This window comes from Chiloscyllium plagiosum, chromosome 20 (assembly GCF_004010195.1).
Source record: "Chiloscyllium plagiosum isolate BGI_BamShark_2017 chromosome 20, ASM401019v2, whole genome shotgun sequence".
NCBI classification, from domain to species: Eukaryota; Metazoa; Chordata; class Chondrichthyes; order Orectolobiformes; family Hemiscylliidae; genus Chiloscyllium; species Chiloscyllium plagiosum.
The window spans coordinates 28,307,524-28,329,008 of NC_057729.1; the positions used below are offsets into that span (position 1 = coordinate 28,307,524).

Sequence of the window (21,485 nt, forward strand, 5' to 3'; positions counted from 1 at the left end):
AAGTTGATGAACTGCTCAACCTCCTCGCGGGAGCATGAAGTGGCGCAGATGCAGTCATCAATGTAGTGGAGGAAGAGGTGGGGAGTGATGCTGGTGTAACTACAGAAGATGGACTGTTCTACATAGCCGACAAAGAGGCAGGCAGAGCTGGGGCCCATACGGGTGCCCATAGCTACCCCTTTGGTCTGGACGAAGTGGGACGATTCAAAGAAGAAATTGTTACTGGTAAGGACCAGTTCAGCCAAATGAGTGAGAGTGTCAGTGGAAGGGTACTGTTGGGGACATCGGGAGAGGAAGAAACAGAGGGCTTTGAGGCCCTGGCCCTGGCAGATGAAGGTGTCGAGGGATTGGATGTCCATGAGGCTGCACATCCCTGGATACTATGAGCACATCCCTGGATACTATTTTAACCTACTATGAGCACAGCCAATCCACCTAGCCTGCACGTTTTTGGAATGTAGGAGGCAACCAGAGGATTCAGAGGAAACCCACACGGATGTAGGGAGAACGTGCAAACTCCACACAGACAGCTGCCCGAGACAAAAAATTCAACCTGGGTCCCTGCTGTGAGGCACCAGTGCTAACGACTGAGCCACCGTGCCGCCCTTTGCAGTCACGTAGCAAGGCCTGAACAACATCAGTCTTAGATTGATAAAGAGCAAATGATTTCTGTGCCATGCAAGTAAAAGATAATGGCTACCTCAAACAAGACAAAATCTAGCCATCTCCCACAGTATGACTGAATTTCCACACTATCAATATTTTGGTGTTACCAGTGGCACCAGAACAAAGTGAACAGAATGTCTGAATACTATGGCTACAAGAGCAAGCGAGAGGTTAGGAATTCCACAGTCAGTAACTCACCTCCCATCTGCCCAGTGCCATTACCAGCTATAAGGTGCAAGAGCATGAAGGGTTAGATAGATTACTTTAGATTAGATTACTTACAGTGTGGAAACAGGCCCTTCGGCCCAACAAGTCCACACCGACTTGCCGAAGCGTAACCCACCCAGACCCATTCCCCTACATTTACCCCTTCACCTAACATTACGGGCAATTTAGCGTGGCCAATTCACCTAACCTGCACATTTTTTGGATTGTGGGAGGAAACCGGAGCACCCGGAGGAAACTCACGCAGACACGGGGAGAATGTGCAAACTGCACACAGTCAGTCACCTGAGGCGGGAATTGAACCCGGGTCTCTGGTGCTGTGAGGCAACAGTGCTAACCACTGTGCCACCGACCTCCATTATTCTCCATTCAATTCTATTCACAGTCAGTAACTCACCTCCTATCTACCCAGTGTCATCACCATCTTCGAGGTGCAAGAGCGTGAAGGATTATTCTCCATTTGTTTGGATGGAGACAGCTCCAACACTCAGGTGGCTCAACATCATTCAGGACAAGGTAAAAACAATGACTGCAGATGCTGGAAACCAGATTCTGGATCAATGGTGCTGGAAGAGCACAGCAATTCAGGCAGCATCGAGGAGCTTCAGCAAAATCGTCGATTTTGCTGAAGCTCCTCGATGCTGCCTGAATTGCTGTGCTCTTCCAGCACCATTGATCCAGAATCATTCAGGACAAAACAGCCCGATCCCTTGGCAACTCATTCACCACCATTCACGATTTTAACCTCCAATGCACCATGTTTCCATCTACAAGTTATATTGCAGTAACTCATAAATGGTCCTTCGAAAGCACCATCCGAACATGAGACCTTTTACTCCTTGAAAGTACAAGGAAAACAGATACAGGGGAATATCTATAAGATCCCTTCCTAACCGCACACCATACTGACTTGGAAATACATCGCCTGGTCAAAATCCCGGGCCTCGTTTCTCCACGACACTAGAAAGATTACTGTGGGTCAAGAAGGTGACAACCTGTCCAGGTGAATTGGGGATGGTCTGCACAGTGCCTGCTGACGTAGACATACCCAGCACGTGGCTGTTGCGGGGCGGGAGGTGGACAGCGCGAGTGCGCGAGGCGGAGGTGAGGTTCTGCCGTAGTGCGCATGCCTGCGTTGGGCAGCGCGCCATTTTCCTTGTGTTTGAACGAGCCCTGAACGGGGGAGCGGTATTTGTGGGTCTGAAATCACTTCGGCTTCAAAACAAAAAGGTAGGAGAGACTGGGCCTCTCCAAATCTTTGTCTGCTTTCTACGATTTCCGCGGGCCGATGCTGAGCTGCCTGTCCTCTTGCTTTGAGGAGCCGGGCCCTTTCTTTTCAGATCTCAGAAAAAGGGGCTGATAACCCCGACGGATGTTGTCGATGCAGCGACTTCCACAAAGCCAGTGTCCTGAAGTGGGCAAGCTGCCACTTTCTAGGCACAGACATTGGGGGACCTGGATACCCCTTGCGCTCGCCTTTGTTCGGATGGATCGGGAGGGGAGGCAATGCTCCGCCGGGCCCAGCCCTCGGCCCAACGTGAACTGCTTTACTTCAACCGAACCTGCTGCTCCCTCTCCTGGTCAGCTCTGATTGGTGTCACGGCGGGCAAACGTCTGTGATGAGGCTTTGTGATTGGTTGGCCCACCTGTCAATCACCAAGCTACGTGCAACACGTTCGCTCGTGGCCGCATTTATCCCAAGGCCTTGCTCTGAGTGTTGAAGCCGCGCTGCTTCTTGAGGGCAAATGTACTGTTGCCCTGGCTGCTTCCCTTAGCACACTGGGCTGAGGGCTATACAAGCTGCCTTAGCAAGCTTCTTATTATAAAACATGGGGTAGGTCAAAAATATACATTACGAAACCAAGTGCGAACGTTCTAGTCTTCTGACATGCCAATCTATTAGGATTTTTAGAATGAAATAAAGCTGAATGGTAGATTTGACGCGAGTGCACACCGAACCCGCCTTTAATTATTCTTGAGACCTTCAGGAAACTTTGTCCTCCCCGCCCGAGCGGGGAGGACACTCTGCACTTCGATTTTAGACGGATAGAGCCTCATGCATTTTGCTTTCTATTTAGAATCTCTGCTATTGTTCATAAACGACACCGTATGACAAGTTTACATTTACGGGACTTGCCCTTTGCTTTCAATCGCAGTAACTTCAGCGTCTTGGCCGATGTGAGGTTCAGTTGTAGTTAACCTAGTTGTGTCGTTAGTGCTATTATAAATGAAGGAAAAATGTGCTACTTTTTATAGCCACCAGACATCTCAAGCATCTATAATCAATAAGTACTTTGAAATATAGTCAGTGCTCATTTGTCCAAAGTCTGTAACTGATAATGAGCAAATAATCTTGTTGTTGATTGAAAGATAAATGTTGACTGGACCCTGAACTCCCCAACTCCTGATGATTTCTTCATCGGCTGTTATGTGCAAGCTTCCGATGGCAGATCATTGGTACCATGGTGTTATTGGTGGAATTTAGCCATGTAGAACAGATCTTGAGTTTTCTTTAATTTTTGTCAAAATCTAAACAATATTATAGTAGTAAAGTTGGACTATGAAAGTGTTTCTGAGGTATTCTACCCTTACTTAAATGCAGGCATCTTTGAAGGCTAATACTTCAGTAACATCTATGTCTTGTAATACACAATATGGTGACATACATATGTATGCCAGTCGTTCTGAAGATGGATAGTGCTGCTCTCGAGCATTATTTAATGATGCAGAAATAGTCATATAGTGGCATTGGGATGAGGGTGGATGCTGCCAAATGCAGTACTGCATGTAAGAAGTACTAAAGGAAAATAAGAGACAAGATGTGTCCCAGCACCTATCAAGTTGGGGTGCTGGATGATCCTGTAAATTCTGAGGTGGTTGATCATGTTATGTGATGCATACCTATCAACAAAGAACCAGAACTGAGAGCATAACAATATTACTTTGAGAGTAGGTAATGCGTAGTTGTCACAATCCCAACTATGTTTAATATATTTCAAGTGGAAGCCCTATTTAGTGTAATCTCAAATTTATCTTTGTGTCAGTTTGTAAACAATCTTAATTACTGTTTGTTTATAATTCTCTGAAGTTGTACATTATTTAAACTTAGCAAAAGAACTGAGTTCATAAATATAATCTTCTATTTTAACAACTGATGAAGCTGCCTTGATATTATTTCTATTCCTGAAAATAATTTGTTTATTGTTAAAAGATAGTAATTTAGAATACTTGCTGTGTATTTCCATAATAAATACACAGCAAGTTTGTTAGTAACCAAAAAAATGTAGTTTATATTTTCTGATATGGCGTGTCTCACTCAAAATATTAAATGTTGCTGCAGATTTCATTTGGCGCTGTTACTTTTTACTAATTATCTGTATTTCCATAATCTTGCTCTGTAAGAATGTGAGTTGATCTTGCATTTTCACCACACAAGGTCAAAGTTTATTGATGATCATTCATATGGCATGCTTTATTTCTAAGGCAGCCGTACAAATTATGAACTGTTGTGGAGAATTCAGATGTTGGTTTTTATTGTTCCACAAAATATTCCATTTGTGGATCAATTCCACATCAACAATAACCTGAATCTTCAGAGGGTGGCATGTGGTAGAATTGAAGACATTCATAAGGATTATAGGAAATGTCAAAGGAAAGCAAAATGAGAATTTAGAAGGGCTCGTTGGGTAAATGAGAGACATGTAGCATTAAATACAATAAAAAGGTAACCTAAACACATACAAAAGAAAAGAGAACAGTATTGGAGAGTTTATAGCTGTCCAGTGATGAAGTAGTGCTTTAATTAGAAAGGATGTATTTTTTAAAATCTTTATGTATAGCATACTTGACTTGGCAGAATTAAGTTTACGGCAGAAAATGTTTTGGTTTTGAAAAACGTTACCAGAACATGTGTGGAAGCGTTGGATGCTTGTGGACTCTACCCTGAACATTTTTTCTTTAAAAGTCAGAAAGGGGAGAAAAGAAAGATAAGGATGTGGCCACAATTTTTCAAGCTTCCTTTAGTATACTAACCATGTGGCAGAACTGGAGTTTATTCAGTCTGTTTCCCTTGTTCGAAAGATAGGGCTAGATAAACCAGGTAATATTACACCAATTATTTCAAAATTAATTTCTAGTCCAACTTTTCAAATCTACAGTTCAAGAGCAAATGAGCATTTAAAATGTATTTATTAATGAAGGGAACTAGCTTATATTTGCTGACTAAGTCATCTTTGAATTGAAGGCTAGTGGGATTAACTGCTTCAAATACTTAGGTGAAAAATAATTTGCAAAATTTAAGAAAAATAGTGCTTGTACATAAATTTGGGTATTCTTTTATCAAAAGGACATCAACTAAACTGACCAGAATAAAATCACCAACCGCATACCTAGTATTTGAGATGGTAAGGTTGTTCACACTAGAGCAAAGATAGTGAAACATTTTTTTTTTACTGTTTTTTTAAAATGATCTTTGTTCAAGAAAATCCTGTTTGTCAGAGACAGTGAGGACTGCAGATGTTGGAGATCAGGGTGGAAAGGTATGGGTTTGGAAAAACACAGGTCAGGCAACATCTAAGGAGCAGAAGAATTGACGTTTCGGGCATAAGCCCTTCATCAGGAATGGAGTGGGGGGGTCTGAGAGATAAATAGGATGGTGGTGGTGAGGTAGCTTGGAAGGTTATAGGTAAATGCAGGTGGGGGCTGATGATGATAGGTCAGAGGGGAGGGTGGAGCGTTTAGATGGGAAGGTGGACAGGTAGGGCAGTACAAAAGGGTGGTGCCGAGTTGGAGGGTTGAATCTGGAATAATGTGGGGGGAGAGGAGATGAGGAAACTGGTTTGAAGGTCCCAAGGTGGAAGATGGAGCATTCTTCCTCCAGGCATCGGGTGGCTTGGATTTGGTGGTGGAAGAGGCCCAGGACTTGCATGTCCCTGGCGGTGTGGGAAGGGGAGTTGAAGTGGTCAACCACAGGGTGTTGGGGTTGTTTAGTGCGTGTATCCCAGAGATGTTCCCTGAAACATTCCGCGAGTTGGCGTCCTGTCTCCCCAATGTAGAGGAGATCTGTTTAGATTACTTACAGTGTGGAAACAGACCCTTCAGCCCAACAAGTCCACACCAACCCTCCGAAGAGCAACCCACCCAGACTCATTCCCCTACATTGAAATCGGAGCACCTGGAGGAAACCCACACAGACACGGAGAGAATGTGTGCAAACTCCACTCACACAGTTACCTGAGATTACATCGAGAGCAGCGGACACAGTAGATGATGTTCCTGATAAAGGGCTTATGCTTGAAACGTCGATTCTCCTGCTCCTTGGATGCTGCCTGACCAGCTGTGCTTTTCCAGCACCACGCTCTCAACTCTGTTCTCCAGCATCTGCAGTCCTCACTTTCTCACCGCAGGTGAGGTGTTTGGATGTGCTGGAAAATCTCTGCCAGATGTGGTAGGATACTTTTGGGGCCTTGGATGGAGGTGAGGGGGGGGGGTGTGGGTGCAGGTTTTACAGCTTTTGCAGTGGCAAGAGAAGGTCCTGGGAATGGAGGGTGGACCTAAAGAGGGCGTCGCAGAGGGAATGGTCTCTGCGGAATGCTGCTCGGATTGGGGAGGGAAATATATTTTGGAATTGCAGGAAAACTCAGCACTCCAACCTCAACAAAGATAGAACCCCCCAGTCCTCACCTTCCACCCCACTAATCTTCGGGATGCAGCGCATTATCCTTCGCCATTTCAGCCAACTACAATCAGACCCTACCACCAGAGATTTATTTCCCTTCCCTCCCCACCCCTATCGGCATTCCAATCCTCCAATTCTGCACAGCCCTCTTGACTGTCCTACCTGTCCATCTTCCTTCCTATCTATCTACTGCACCCTCCTCTCCAATCTATCATCCTCACACCCCACCTCCATCTACCTATCACCTTCCCAGCTACCTTCCACCAGTCCCACCCCCATCCCTCTATTTTTCTCTCAGCCCCCTTCCCTGTGCCATCCCCGCCATCCTTGATGACGTGCTTATGCCCGAAACATTGATTTTCTTGCTCCTGAGATGCTGCCTGACCTGTACTTTTCCAGCGTCACACTTTTTGACTCAAATCCTACCTGTGTAGAATCGGCATTGAGGGTCATCAATTTAAGGTCTTCTTGTGAGATCGAGGAGAGAGGTTAGAAATTTCTTTACATAGTATTTGTTACTTTACCACAGTGATGTTTAAAGTTAAATGTGAATACATATTTGAAGCAGAGGAAGATTCAAAGTTGAGGTAAGAGCAGGGCAGTAAGATTAGATTTGGATTGCTCAGTGAAAAGCTGGATGGAGCTGGGATTCTGTTCTGGAACATTTTATAGCTGTGAAGAGGTACCTTCTTTCTCCCCAAGAAAATTATTAGTCCACCTGATTATTTGCAGGGAGAGTTAAAATGAGCAAAGTTATTTTCTTTTCTGGAAGTAGATGCATTCCCTCGACCTAGAGTGTACAGGAAAATTGTGTTTTAGAGAAAATAGATGAGCAGAGAGAATTTGGCTATGTTAAATATTAATCTCGTTCCTTGGTCATTTTCCTTTTAGAATTTCTAAATATGGATCTCAGTGATGCCAATTTACAATCCCTATCTGAATTTCTGAAGAAAACTCTTGACCCTGATCCAGCAGTTAGGAGACCAGGTAATCTTCTTTGTTACTAAAAGATATTTGGAGCATATAGCATCTGTCCCTATGTTTTTGACATGCTTATTCTTTAAAAGAACAGATTACTTGACATTCATTTATTCATTGTATCTTACTATATACAAATACCTTTATTACTTATGCATATTGACTACATGTTAAACAAGTAATAAGATTTGAACCTTGGCTGTGGTAACTCTTTCTCATTGATTAGAAATGTTCTGAAGACTTGAATGCAAAATCTAGTCTACCCAAACTTGGTATATGACTAGAAAACACTGTTGTCAGAGCTATCTTAAATGTAATCAAACTGAAGTGCCATCTTGTAGTGAAGTAGCAAGTTGTTATTTGGTTCAGCAAGCCATACTAAATTAATTTTAAATTGACAATCCTGCCTTGTAGTCTTAATTTGATTTTAATTTAGCTCCAAACTAGCATTGAACTGAATTATGCATGTTCACTTGTCCTCTATAGTAACTTCTTGGACAGATCTATCTTTATTAATTAAAATCAATTTGTATTTCCTTTTTGTCTTTGCTGTTGCCATCACACGCCACCCTGTAACTTACACTTGTTATATTTCAACTTATACCCTAGCATTTCTAATCTTGATCATGTGAATGAATTGCTGAACAGCTTCTGTCAATTCCCTTCATTACCTTGAAAACTTCAGAAATTTAATTTTAATATAATAAGATCCTCAATTGCTCTGACATGCATCTTGTTATAACCACATCTGCACTAAAATTTGAATTCTTAATCTTCTGAGGGACAATAATATCTTTACAGTTAGTTGACTAAAACTTGCAATCTGCTCAGAAATCTCTGGCTACGTCAGATACTTCTCAGTATACAAGTTACACATTCTTGCGCAAGGTAACACATACTTTGACCAGTCAAACCAGTGAAAAACTTGAACATAATTTCTCACGTGGGAAGTACTAATTTTGAAGAAATTTTTGAACTTTTCATGATGTCCTAAAAATTGTTTATTGTTGACATAGCTAATATTTATCTGGCTATTTGAATTTCCATTTCTTGCTAGGGCTTGAGTAGTAAACTAACTTAATTGATTTTGAAATTTGAGGAAAACCCTTGACTTCATGAATATTTTCTCTGTCAAATTATTTCATTTTCACACTTCTTTCCAGGTTGAGGCATTGCAGAGAAAATGTTGATCTATCTAAAATGTTTCAGAATGTTTTCACAACTGAAGTTAAAGTTTAGTATGGTTGAGTAACTGTTACATACTTGTAATACAGTGACCTGCATTTAAGAAAATTGCATTTAATAGGGACAGTCAGTTATATTTCCAAAAATAACAATATTGACTTGAATTTTAATGTTATGGGCCATAGTACCTAAAGACTCCATTCAATTTTGGATGCACCATCTGTATTAAGACTTTCTCTCAATTTATCTCAATGCAGAAATTGAAGTAGTAGAACAGAAGATTGCTCCTTTTGAGTAAATCTTACAGTTTCCCTTGTGGAGACAGCCAAGCAAGACCCAGAAGATAATTTTGTCTTGATTTCAGTGTTACTTTGAACAGCTAGGCTCCCTCATAGAAGTTAGTAAGAAGTCAGATGGATTCACTGAACATTGTACATGCATGAATACACTTAGACAATGCATTACACATACCCAGGAAAGACCATTAATGTCCATAGCTTCCATCTGAAAAATCACAGACACTTTAGTTGTCATTTTAGTGACTGTGTATTTTTTTTAAAAAAGCAAGATAACATGTCTCATTGTTTGTAAATATAATACTTTTCACCGACTGTCGAGTCACTATCATCATTTCCCCTTTACCTATTGCACGTTTTTGTTCATTGCGAAAGTTGCCAGTTCCTTATGCTATGAATACTTCACAGAATTAGTTATGCCTCCTGAAGAAGGGCCTGTGCCCGAAACGTCGAATCTCCTGTTCCCTGGATGCTGCCTGACCTGCTGTGCTGTTCCAGCAATAAAGTTTCAACCATGTTATACGAGCCATCACAAACTTATTTGTGCAAACATACCTACTACAAGCATTAGGGATTGTATTGATATATTGAAAACAAAAGTTTTTATTTTTGGGATTCAGAATATTTCCCATCCTTCTTGGTCTTTGGGAAGTCAACCAGTAAGTGCAGAACTAAAATCAAACGTTGGAATGGTAATTACCTTCCTTGGGGACAATTCTGACCCAATTGGACTACTATGACAACAATCAGATTTTCTGCAATTTTTACTTGGTGTCACATAGTATACCAAAATTATTGATTTCCATGCTGGAGTTTGAACTTTGAATTCAATCTCTCCATTCTACTGCATATCATGAAGCAATAGGTTTCAGTTTTCTTATTTGGTGGTAAAATGTCTGGTCATTGTCTAGGTTAAGTCTCGTTCAACTTCAGTCATGCAGTAAAAATGAGAATTTGATTTTCTTGGTGTGTGAGATAGAAAGTTTTCAAGGAAGTTAAAATGCTTATGTTCGTGTTTAAAATGGATTGTAGAATTTTGTAATTTTAAGGCAGTTGGGAATTTAATTGAAAACCGTCATAACATTTTAATTGATTTATTAATATGTGTCCCATAAGTTTGTGTTTCCCCAATTTAGTTTTAAGGTGTTCTACTCCAGTTAATGATCTTTTGACAATTGATAATTGCTCATCTTGTCCTTGAAGAATTATTGAGAGGGATAAGTGTATTTCATGCATTAATTTCATGAATTAATCTTAATAAGTAGATCTGAAAAATCCTGCTTTCTTGGCGCATATTTAACTTTCAGTTCTTGCTTTTCAGCTGAAAAGTTCCTGGAATCAGTGGAGAGAAGCCAGAATTATCCATTGTTACTGCTAACTCTCATTGAAAAGTCTCAAGACAATGTCATGAAAGTGTGTTCAAGTGTAACTTTCAAGAACTACATTAAAAGAAATTGGCGAATTGTAAGTAATCTGTGAGAGTCAATTGGCCATTTGATTTTGCAGGTGACATATAGGTGTTCAAGTCATTCCTTCAATGCTGTGTAAACAAACAAATTGATTCAAAGTAAAATGTTCTTGAGGAAGTTGAAGAATTTATAAAATTCTAAACTTGTGATTCTGTAATTATTGAGTATGTTACAACAGGTATTTGGGTATTTAATACATTTATTATTATTAAATATTCTCTGCATAACTTAATGATTTTAGGAATTCTTTTTTGGTGAAATTAATTAATCCTTTCTGTTCAAATTCTGCTTGGTCAGGTGACTGAGATGTGAATCTGAGCATCTTTTAATGCTGTTTCAGACGTAGCAATGAAAAATATGCAGAAGTAGTCAGATTTGTGATTTTCACTATAGGTATATCCTAGTCATAAAATAGAAAAATGAAACCATGCCAGTTAACTGTTCCATTAGTCTCTCACATGCACTGGCATCTTCCATACTATGAATCTATAGGTTTCACGCTTCCAATATACTCCTGGCCAACCTCCCCTGTTCTACCAACCATAAACATGAGATCGTCCAACAATCTGTAGCCAGTGCCCTCGTCCATCATATCTTATTCAGACATCTTCCTCTGTTCAGTAACCTTCATTGATTCCTGGTAAAGCAACATCTTGATTCTGAAATTCTCTTCATTGCTTTTAACTCCCATTGTGATCTTGCCTCTCCTCAGTTCTGCAGCCCTCCAAGATACCTGTACTGCTGCCAATTCTGGCCTCAGAGCATCTCCAATTTTATTAACTGTATTATTGGTTTACTTTCACTGTCTAGGATTCAGGCTCTCTCGTTCTTTCTGCAGATGTCTCTGCTTCTCATGTCTCCCTTTCCTTCTTTGAGCTGCTCATTCAAACTTCCTTGTTTTCAGAAAGCTTTTGGTCATATCCCTGATATCTCTTTATGTGTTTGGTTTCAGGTGTTGTATCTTGGTCCTGTTAAATGCTTTGAGATGTATTACTATGTCAAAGGGCAGTATATAAGATTATTGCTATAAAGAGAAGAATCATAAAGTGGTGTGTCAGCTGTATCTATTTACCAAAACTTGTTTCTTAGTTCAGGTTATGTTAGTAATATCCAGTTCCAGAGCCTCTTATAGAAATCAGTGCACAAACTGAATGCCAGTGTAGCTGACCTTGACATTCAGATAACATGTACCCGATTGTACCCACAGCGGTAAGACAAGGGTAGCTTTGAGATTCAAGCTAATCCCTCCAGTAGCTCTGGAAGATGGTTATGCCTGTCTATGCATTTGTAGCCTTGGGTTGTGGCTGCAGCTGTGCCTTTCTTCAACATTCTTGTGATTAACCACCTTCTGCTGCATCATTAATTCCTTCTGTCCTAATGTGAGAAGTAAGCCTTACCAATTATTCCAATGTTCAGTTCCAGACAAGGCACACCAAATTATTAAGCAGCCCATTTGATGTCTTCAGCGGGATCTGAATAATATCCAATAACATTCAGCCGAGAAGTTTTGGCTTACTACCAATTTGAGATAATTACTTTCTAATCACCCTGTACAGAGATGTTACTACACTCTTCGAGAACAAGTGAGACTTGAACCAGGGCCTTCTCGCTCAGAGAGAGGGACGCAACCACTGCGCAACAAGAGCCCCTCCAAGTACGAGATAGTTACCATCACCAACGATGAGATTCAAACATTTTACATAATCCCTAAGAACCTCGCTACAACATTTTAAGGCTGTCATCAATAATTGATTTAATAGGACTTTGCAAAATATCCAACCTCTATTCATAAAGAGTGGCTCATCTCTTCACACCCGAAAGCTTTCAGCTTCCTATGTGATTTAATTCAGGTGTATAATAAGACCATAAGAATGGGAGTAAGGCCATTCAGCCCATCGCATCCACTCTACCATTTAATCATATCCGCACTCTCCCCGTAGCCTTTAATTCTTTGCAAGATCAAGTTCTTATCAGGCTCTACCTTGAAGACATTTAATGTGCCGGCCTCCACTGCACTCCGTGGCAGTAAATTCCATAGGCCCACCATTCTCTAGGTGAAGAAATATCTTCTCATTTCCGTTCTAAATTGACTCCCTCTAATTCTAAGACTGTGCCCATGGGTCCAAGTCTCCCTGCCTAACGGAAACAAATCCTCAGCGTCCACCCTTTCTAAGCCATGCATTATTTTGTAAGTTTCTATTAGGTCTCCCCTCAACCTTCGAAACTCTAATGAATACAATCCCAGGATCCTCAGCCGTTTATCATATGTTAGGCCTACCATTCCAGGGATCATCTGTGTGGATCTCCTGCCTGAGGTGTGGGGCGCAAACTGGACACCGTATTCTAAATGGGGCCTAACCAAAGCTTTATAAAGTCTCAGTAGCACATCGCTGCTTTTATATTCCAACCCTCTTTAGATAAATGACAACATTACATTGCTTTATTAATCCCGGACTCAAACTGCAAGTCAACCTTTAGGGAATCCTGGACTAGCACTCCCAGATCCCTTTGTACTTTGGCTTTATGAATTTTCTCACCGTTTAGAAAATATTCTTTTCTAAAGTGCAAGATCTCTCATTTGCTGACGTTGATTTTCATCAGCTATTTCCTGGACCACTCCCCTAAACTGTCTAAATCTTTCTGCAGCTTCCCCCTTCTCAGTACCACCTGCCTGTCCACCTTACTTCGTATCATCGGCGAACTTCGCCAGAATGTCCCCAGTCCCTTCATCCAGGTCATTAATATATAAAGTGAACAGGTGCAGTCCCAACACTGAACCCTGCGGGACACCACTTGTCACCAGCTGCCATTCCGAAAAAGAACCTTTTATCCCAACTCTCTGCCTTCTGTCAGACAGCCAATCCTCAATCCACGCCAGTAGCTCACTTCTGACAACATGGGCCCTCACCTTACTCAACAGCCTCTCGTGAGCCACCTTATCAAAGGCCTTTTGGAAATCGAGGTAGATAACATCCACTGGGTTTCCCTGGTCTAACCTACTTGTTACCTCTTCAAATAATTCTAACAGGTTTGTCAGACATGACCTCCCCTTACTAAATCCATGCTGACTTGTTCTAATCTGACCCTGCACTTTCAGGAATTTAGAAATCTCATCCTTAACGATGGATTCTAGAATTTTACCTACAACTGAGGTTAGGCTAATCGGCCTATAATTTTCCTTCTTCTGTCTTGATCCTTCTTGAACAAGGGGATTACAACCGCGATTTTCCAATCATCTGGGACTTTCCCTGACTCCAGTGACTTTTGAAAGATCACAGCCTGCCTCAGAACTCCAGGATGTAGCCCATCGGGACGAGGAGATTTATCAATTTTTAGATCTTTTAGCTTTTCTAGCAATTTCTCTTTTGTAGTGGCTACCATACTCAACTCTGCCCCCTGACGCTCCTTAATTGTTGGGATATTACTCATGTCTTTCACTGTGAAGACTGACACAAAGTACTTATTAAGTTCTTCAGCTATTTCCTTATCTTCCAGCACTAGCCTTCCTGCATCAGTTTGGAGGAGCCCAATTTCTACTTTTACCTTTCATTTGTTTCTGATGTATTGGAAGAAACTTGTATTATCATTTCTAATATTATTGGCTAGCTTGCCTTCTTATTTGATCCTCTCCTTCCTTATTCCTCTCTTTCCAATCTTCTGATTTCTCAGTGCTCTTGGCCACTTTATAGGCTCTTTTTTTCTTTGATACATTTCCTGATTTCCTTTATCAGCCATGGCTGTATGATTCCACACCCCTGGAATAATCTTTCTTTTCTTTGTGTCCTCAATTACACCAAGAAACTCTTACCATTGTTGCTGTACTGTCTTGCCCACTAGGCTCTGCTTCCGGTTGATTTTCGTTCGTTCCCCTCTCATTCCCCTGTAATAACCTTTATTTAACTGTAACACCGTTGCATCCAATTTTGCCTTCTTTCAAAGTGCAGAGTGAACTCTACCATATTATGATTGCTGTCTCCTAAGTGTTACCCTACTTGAAGATCTTTTATAAAGTCTGGCTCATTATATAGAACTAAGTCCAGAATAGCCTGCTCCATCACCAGCTGTTCCAAAAAGTCATCCTGTAAGCATTCCATGAATTTCCTTTCTTTGGATCCACTGACAGCGTTCTTTACCCAGTCCATTTGCATATTGAAGTCCCCCATGATCACCGTGACCTTGTCTTTCTGACATGCCCTATCTAGTTCCTAGTTCCTGGTCTTGACCACTGCTGGAAAGTTTGTACAAAACTCCCATTATGTTTTTTGCCTTTGTGGTTCCTCAACTCCACCAATACAGACTCCACTTCATCTGTCCCTATGTCATTCACTGCCATAGATTTAATTTCATTCCTAACTAACAAGGCAACCCCGCTCCCTCTGTCCGCCTCCCTGTCTTTTCGATAAGCTGTAAATCCCTGGATGTTTAATTGCCAGTCCTGAACTCCCTGCAACCACGTGTCTGTGATGGCTACCACATCATAATCGTTCACGATGATTTGTGCTGTTAGTATACCTGCCTTGTTACCAACACTAAACCCTGCACACATGCTAGCCTGTTGCTTATCTTTCTACTTGACTTTATACTGCCTGTTGCTTTCCTTTTCCCTTCTGACAGCACCTGTGAAGAGCCAATAGTGTTAATGTTTCGGGTCCAGTGACCCTTCTTCACACTGAGCAACTAGGAAAAGATGGCATTTTATGATGATAGAGTGGTGGGGGGGGATGTTTTTAGCAGATGGGTGCAAAAACAACCCAGCGAGAGAGAGAAGAAAGGGAAGAAGAAGCTAAATAGATGATAATGGGGGTTATGAGGATATGAAAATGAATTGGTTGTACTGAAAACAACCCAGCATGCTGGACTTGTCATTTATGAAGAGTAGATTGCAAAGGCATTCCAGAATTGATTTTTATTACCCAGTTAAATTAATTTCTAATTTTTAAGAGATTTTAAGTATTACTGGTTTTAAAAAAAATCTCCGCTTATGATTGCATTCTTTTTGACCTTCAGATTGAAGATGAGCCAAACAAAATCTGCGAAGCAGATCGGGTGGCCATTAAAGCCAATATTGTGAATTTGATGCTGAGCAGTCCTGAGCAAATTCAGAAACAGGTACCTGATTACTACTTGTGCAAAAAAATGAATGAGAGTTGTGTATTCTAGTTTTTGACTTGACCATGTTCTCTTGCAGTTGAGCGATGCTATCAGTATAATTGGGCGTGAAGATTTTCCTCAGAAATGGCCACATCTTCTGACAGAAATGATTAACCGTTTTCAGAGTGGAGATTTTCATGTTATTAATGGCGTGCTTCGAACAGCACACTCATTATTCAAAAGGTATTCAAAAGGTCTTTGCTGAACTTGACGTGTGTAAGATTTCAATCTATGTAGACTGCTGTGATTATTCATTTTTAATGTTTGGTGGTTTTTATACAGATGAAAAATAATCCAAAAAACTAGCAGTTTTCTCTTGGGCACACTCGCCAAATAGATAAACATGGGAATGAAGAGCACATTCCTAGGCTGATCCCAAAGCTGAGAATCACTGATAATTGTACATGTCAAGGATGCGAGTCCAATGCAGCACTTTAGAAATCTGCCTCCTCACCTGGCCCTCCCTATTCTCTAAACAGAAAACCACTTGGTTCACTGTCAGAAATGTTCTGATTGCCACATGCCCTACTGCTTTCAAGGGAAGGATTAGATGTCAATGTATTAATGTTCTGTTATTACAGGCCAAGTCACTGCACTTTAACCTTAATAGATTTTTTTAAAAATTCGCCCAATCAAACTTTAATATCTTCATTGCTTAATAGTTATAAGGACTTGTGGCATACAATACACTACCCATCCCAAATCTGCAACCTAGTTATTTTTGAGGCATTAATGATCAGCATAACATTTACCTCAGAGACAGGCTCTGTGAAAGAGTTGGTTCTAAAATCCAAAGAGATCTCAGTTCCAATGATGTCAAATTTTAGAACAGCATCTGTATCCGTCTATTGGTTATTTCAGAAGCTATAATCAAAATTGTGGTATAATTGTTAGGTTTTCTACTTTATATGGCTCATCATTGTTGTAGAAAAATAAATAGGTGTTTTTATCAGCTTCAACTAACAAGGTAATGCGCAGTGGAAGAAATTCTGTCGTTTATCAGAGTTTTCAAATAGAAGAAAGTTTGGAAGTATTTTATCTGCAATTGGCCTAGATCTGTCAGTTAGGAATGAAGCTGGAGCAGCATTTACCATTGACCACAACGCTACTCTCAAAGAAGCAATGATTGCTGGTGCGAATTTCCTTTTTCCAAATGTCAGTTTGCATCTGCGACAAGTCAAGGGATTTCCAGGTGTCCAGTGGCAGTAATGTCATCAGAAGAATAAAGAGCTAATCCTTTCAAGTGGTCTGACAGACAGAAAACCAGAAAATAAAAACAAATGTCTTTCAGTGTTAATATATTTTTGTCAAAACCTTTTGTATTGCACTCATCAGAAAAATTTGCAAGAATACACAAATTCATGGGAAAACAGACATTTATGCTGCAGATGAGGAGAGTGTTGATTGTTTGGCAAGTGAACTCTGGTAAAGATTCAGAGATGCTGGTGTTGGACTGGGGTGTACAAAGTTAAAAATCACACAACACCAGGTTATAGTCCAACAGGTTTAATTGGAAGCACACTAGCTTTCGGAGCGACGCTCCTTCATCAGGTGATTCACCTGATGAAGGAGCGTCACTCCGAAAGCTAGTGTGCTTCCAATTAAACCTGTTGGACTATAACCTGGTGTTGTGTGATTTTTAACTTTGAACTCTGGTAAAGACATTGCCATATAGAGAATCCACCTATTAATGCTGATTGACAGTTAACAGCTAGGCTTTGTTTAGATTTTAAAGCAGGCTGGTTGACTCTGAATGGTCAGTACCTTGCTCCAGGAAACAAACCAACAATGCCTGTTACTTGCTTTATTGAGTTGGAACAGATACACTGCATGGACATGTTCTTTCTATCTTCAAAGACTCTAACCGATAGAAAAGCTACCCTTTGTGTCTTAATCCACACCAATAAAAGGTTTACAACACGTGCTTGGAAGACTTGCGGTCTTTTCAGTTTACAGTTACTTCTGCCTCCCAGCACGTTCACCTCTTCACAGTTCAGTAAGTAATATTGACTTGAGCCTGTTGAAAACTGTTCCCTCAGATTTCTAAGAATTTCTGAACAGACTTGTAGTAGCAAGGCTCACTCCAGTGATTCCTTCTTTGTCTTGTTTGGGCGGATCTTCTAGTGACCTTAAATTACTTCCTATTCCTTTTTATAAAAGGGCAAGCTTTCACGAGCATTTTAGCCAATCATGAACTGACAACAGCTTTTTTTTCTGCTGCTAAGAACATCATCCACCCTGTCGTCTTTTCTTTCCCTTCCTCCGTTAAATTGTGAAGAGGCCACAAGGAGATGGCAAGAGGATATAGGTTAGCAAGTAATCAGGAAAACTGATAGAATGTTGTTTGTTGTGAGAGTAATTGAATATAAAAGTGGAAAGGTTATAAATGATATTGTTATTCAAGGCATTGGTGAGGCCACATCTGGATTATTTTTTACGCTATTGGTCATTTATTTAAGGAAAGGTATGAAATACATTGGAAGTAATTAAGAAAACGTTTACCAGGCTGTTACCTGGAATGACTCTGTGAAAAGGTTAGACTGACTAGGTTTATGTTCCTGAGTATTTTGAAAAGTCAAGAGGCAAATTGAATGAACTATATCTAAGGTTGGTGGGTCTTGACAGTGTGATAAACGGTGTCTAATTTATATTTTTTAATTGTCATTTTTAGAGTTTGGATTTCAACTTGATGGTTTGTGTATTTCGTACCTTTGTACAGGTTTAAAAAAGATTAGTTTCGTCGGTCTTTCCAGAACCATTTCCTAATCCAGTATGTATCAGAGAGTAGGAAACCCCTAAAGTGATACTAGAAGATGATTTGTGTGTTACTGGATTTTCAACCGAGGAGTTTAAATGTTGAGGAACACAAGCTTTTTCTTTGGTTTAAGGATTGAGGATTAATTTTGTCTTTGGAAACAGATTGTACACTTTTAAAGAACTTTTGGAGGCCTGATTGGGGTTGTAAGCACAGAATAATTTCTCTGCTGGAAAGGAATAGAGCTGTTCCAGGAATAAGTTACTTTGGTAGAAAGTTAGTTTATACAAACTCCAGGCCAGGTGTGCTGAGATTGAAGTCAGCAGATTAAAAGATTGAGAAAGTCTGGCATTCTGTTTTGAGAGTGTTTGTGCAGGAAGACCTCATAGTTCACAGGAAAGAATGAGGAAAATAAATCAGTTGTCAACTTAAAGATTTAAGAGAGGTAATCACTTTCTGATATTGTAAATATCAGAAAGTGTTGGGAAATAAATGAAAATTTGCTATGTGTTTTAAGATATTTCAAATTGACTTCTGTATTTAGATAACTGGGTTTGTTTATCCTCTTCTTCCCTCCCCCCCCCCCCCCCCGCTTTAATGTCATAAACTACTGTATTTTTGTGAAAGAGAATCTGCAGCTTAGTGTGCATGTGTTTTAGTGAGTGACCACCATATTAAGATTTAAAAAGATCTGTCAAGCCAGATTTCATTCTGAGATGACTTATCCAGTAGTGACATCAGCTGGGATCTAACAATAGGCTACATGTGGGAAGAATGTTGCCTCTTATGGGAGAATTTAAAACTATGGATCGCTGTTTATTTAAGACAGAATGAGGAAAAGTTGTCTAAGGGCAGTGAGACCTTGGAACTCTCTTGAAAAAATGTGAGAAGCAGAGCTTAATATTTTTGTGAGAGAGGCATGTAGATTCTTGAAACGCCAGTTGCAGGAGGTTTATTAGGGAAGGATAGAAATGTAGATGACTCGGATCCGCCATTCTATTGAACAGTGGAGCAGACTTAAATGGCTGTATAGCCTACTCCTAATTTGTATGTTATAGAGTCATAGAGATGTACAGCATGGAAATAGACCCTTCGGTTCAACCCGTCCATGCTGACCAGATATCCCAACCCAATCTAGTCCCACCTGCCAACACCCGGCCGATATCACTCCAAACCCTTCCTATTCATGTACCCATCCAAATGCCTCTTAAATGTTGCAATTGTACCAGCCTCCACCACATCCTCTGGCAGCTCATTCCATACACGTACCACCCTCTGCGTGAAAAGGTTGCCCCTTAGGTCTCTTTTATATCATTCCCCTCTCACCCTAAACCTATGCCCTCTAGTTCTGGACTCCCCAACCACAGGGAAAAGACTTTGCCTATTTATCCTATCCATGCCCCTCATAATTTTGTAAACCTCTATAAGGTCACCCCTCAGCCTCCGACGCTCCAGGGAAAACAGCCTCAGCCTGTAGAGCCTCTCCCTATAGCTCAGATCCTCCAATCCTGGCAACATCGTTGTGAATCTTTTCTGAACCCTTTCAAGTTTCACAACATCTTTCCGATAGGAAGAAGACCAGAATTGCATGCAATATTCCAACAGTGGCCTAACCAATGTCCTGTACAGCTGCAACATGACCTCCCAATTCCTGTACTCAATACTCTGACCAATGAAGGAAAGCATACCAAGCGCCTTCTTCACTATCCTATCTACCTGCGACTCGACTTTCAAGGAGCTATGAACCTGCACTCCAAGGTCTCTTTGTTCAGCCACACTCCCTAGGACCTTACCATTAAGTGTATAAGTCCTGTTAAGATTTGCTTTCCCAAAATGCAGCACCTCACATTTATCTGAATTAAACTCCATTTGCCACTTCTCAGCGCATTGACCCATCTGGTGAAGATCCTGTTGTAATCTGAGGTACCCCCTTCGCTGTCCACCACACTCCAATTTTGGTGTCATCTGCAAACTTACAAACTGTACCTCTTATGCTTGCATCCAAATCATTTATGTAAATGACAAAAAGTAGAGGGTCCAGCACCGATCCTTGTGGCACTCCACTGGTCACAGGCCTCCAGTCTGAAAAACAACCCTCCACCACCACCCTCTGTCTTCTACCTTTGAGCCAGTTCAGTATCCAAATGGCTAGTTTTCCCTCTATTCCATGAGATCTAACCTTGCTATTTAGTCTCCCATGGGGAACCTTGTCGAACACCTTACTGAAGTCCATATAGATCACATCTACTGCTCTGCCCTCATCAATCTTCTTTGTTACTTCATCAAAAAAACTCAATCAAGTTCGTGAGAAATGATTTCCCATGCACAAAGCCATGTTGACTATCCCTAATCAGTCCTTGTCTTTCCAAATACATATACATCCTGTCCCTCAGTTTTCCCTCCAACAACTTGCCCACCACCGAGGTCAGGCTCGCTAGTCTATAGTTCCCTGGCTTGTCCTTACCACCCTTCTTAAACAGTGGCACCATGTTTGCCAACCTCCAGTCTTCTGGCACCTCACCTGTGACTATCAATGATACAAATATTTCAGCGAGGCCCAGCAATCACATCTCTAACTTCCCACAGAGTTCTCGGGTACATCTGATCAGGTCCTTGGGATTTATACACCTTTACCTGTTTCGAGACATCCAGCACTTCCTCCTCTGTAATCTGGACATTTTGCAAGATGTCACCATCTATTTCCCTCCAGTCTATATCTTCCCATATCCTTTTCCACAGTAAATACTGATGCAAAATATTCATTTAGTATCTCCCCAATTTTCTGTGGCTCCACACAAAGGCTGCCTTGCTGATCTTTGAGGGACCCTATTCTCTCCCTAGTTACCCTTTTGTCCTTAATATATTTGTAAAACCCCTTTGTATTCTCCTTAATTCTATTTGCCAAAGCTATCTCATGTCTCCGTTTTGCCCTCCTGATTTCCCTCTTAAGTATATTCCTACATTCTTTATACTCTTCTAAGGATTCACTCGATCTATCCTATCTATACCTGACATATGCTTCCTTCTTTTTCTTAACTAAACCCTCAATTTCTTTAGTCATCCAGCATTCCCTATAGTTACCA

General features: G+C 40.9%; 1 protein-coding gene across 2 annotated transcripts in view; it reads left to right on the plus strand.

Moving 5' to 3' along the window:
• The first annotated feature begins 1,991 nt into the window (after positions 1 to 1,991).
• The window catches only part of cse1l (CSE1 chromosome segregation 1-like (yeast)), a 48,010-nt gene continuing 28,516 nt past the window's right edge, over positions 1,992 to 21,485 (plus strand). Inside the window, exons 1-5 of one of the 2 annotated variants that reach the window (XM_043710360.1) lie at positions 1,992 to 2,121; positions 7,460 to 7,555; positions 10,349 to 10,491; positions 15,504 to 15,605; positions 15,685 to 15,830. In XM_043710360.1, coding sequence (XP_043566295.1) covers positions 7,471 to 7,555; positions 10,349 to 10,491; positions 15,504 to 15,605; positions 15,685 to 15,830 — 476 coding nt within the window. In that variant the 5' untranslated portion in view covers positions 1,992 to 2,121; positions 7,460 to 7,470. Of the gene's footprint in view, positions 2,122 to 2,586; positions 2,726 to 7,459; positions 7,556 to 10,348; positions 10,492 to 15,503; positions 15,606 to 15,684; positions 15,831 to 21,485 lie in introns of those variants that run through there. The other variant, XM_043710361.1, reaches the window with a different exon arrangement.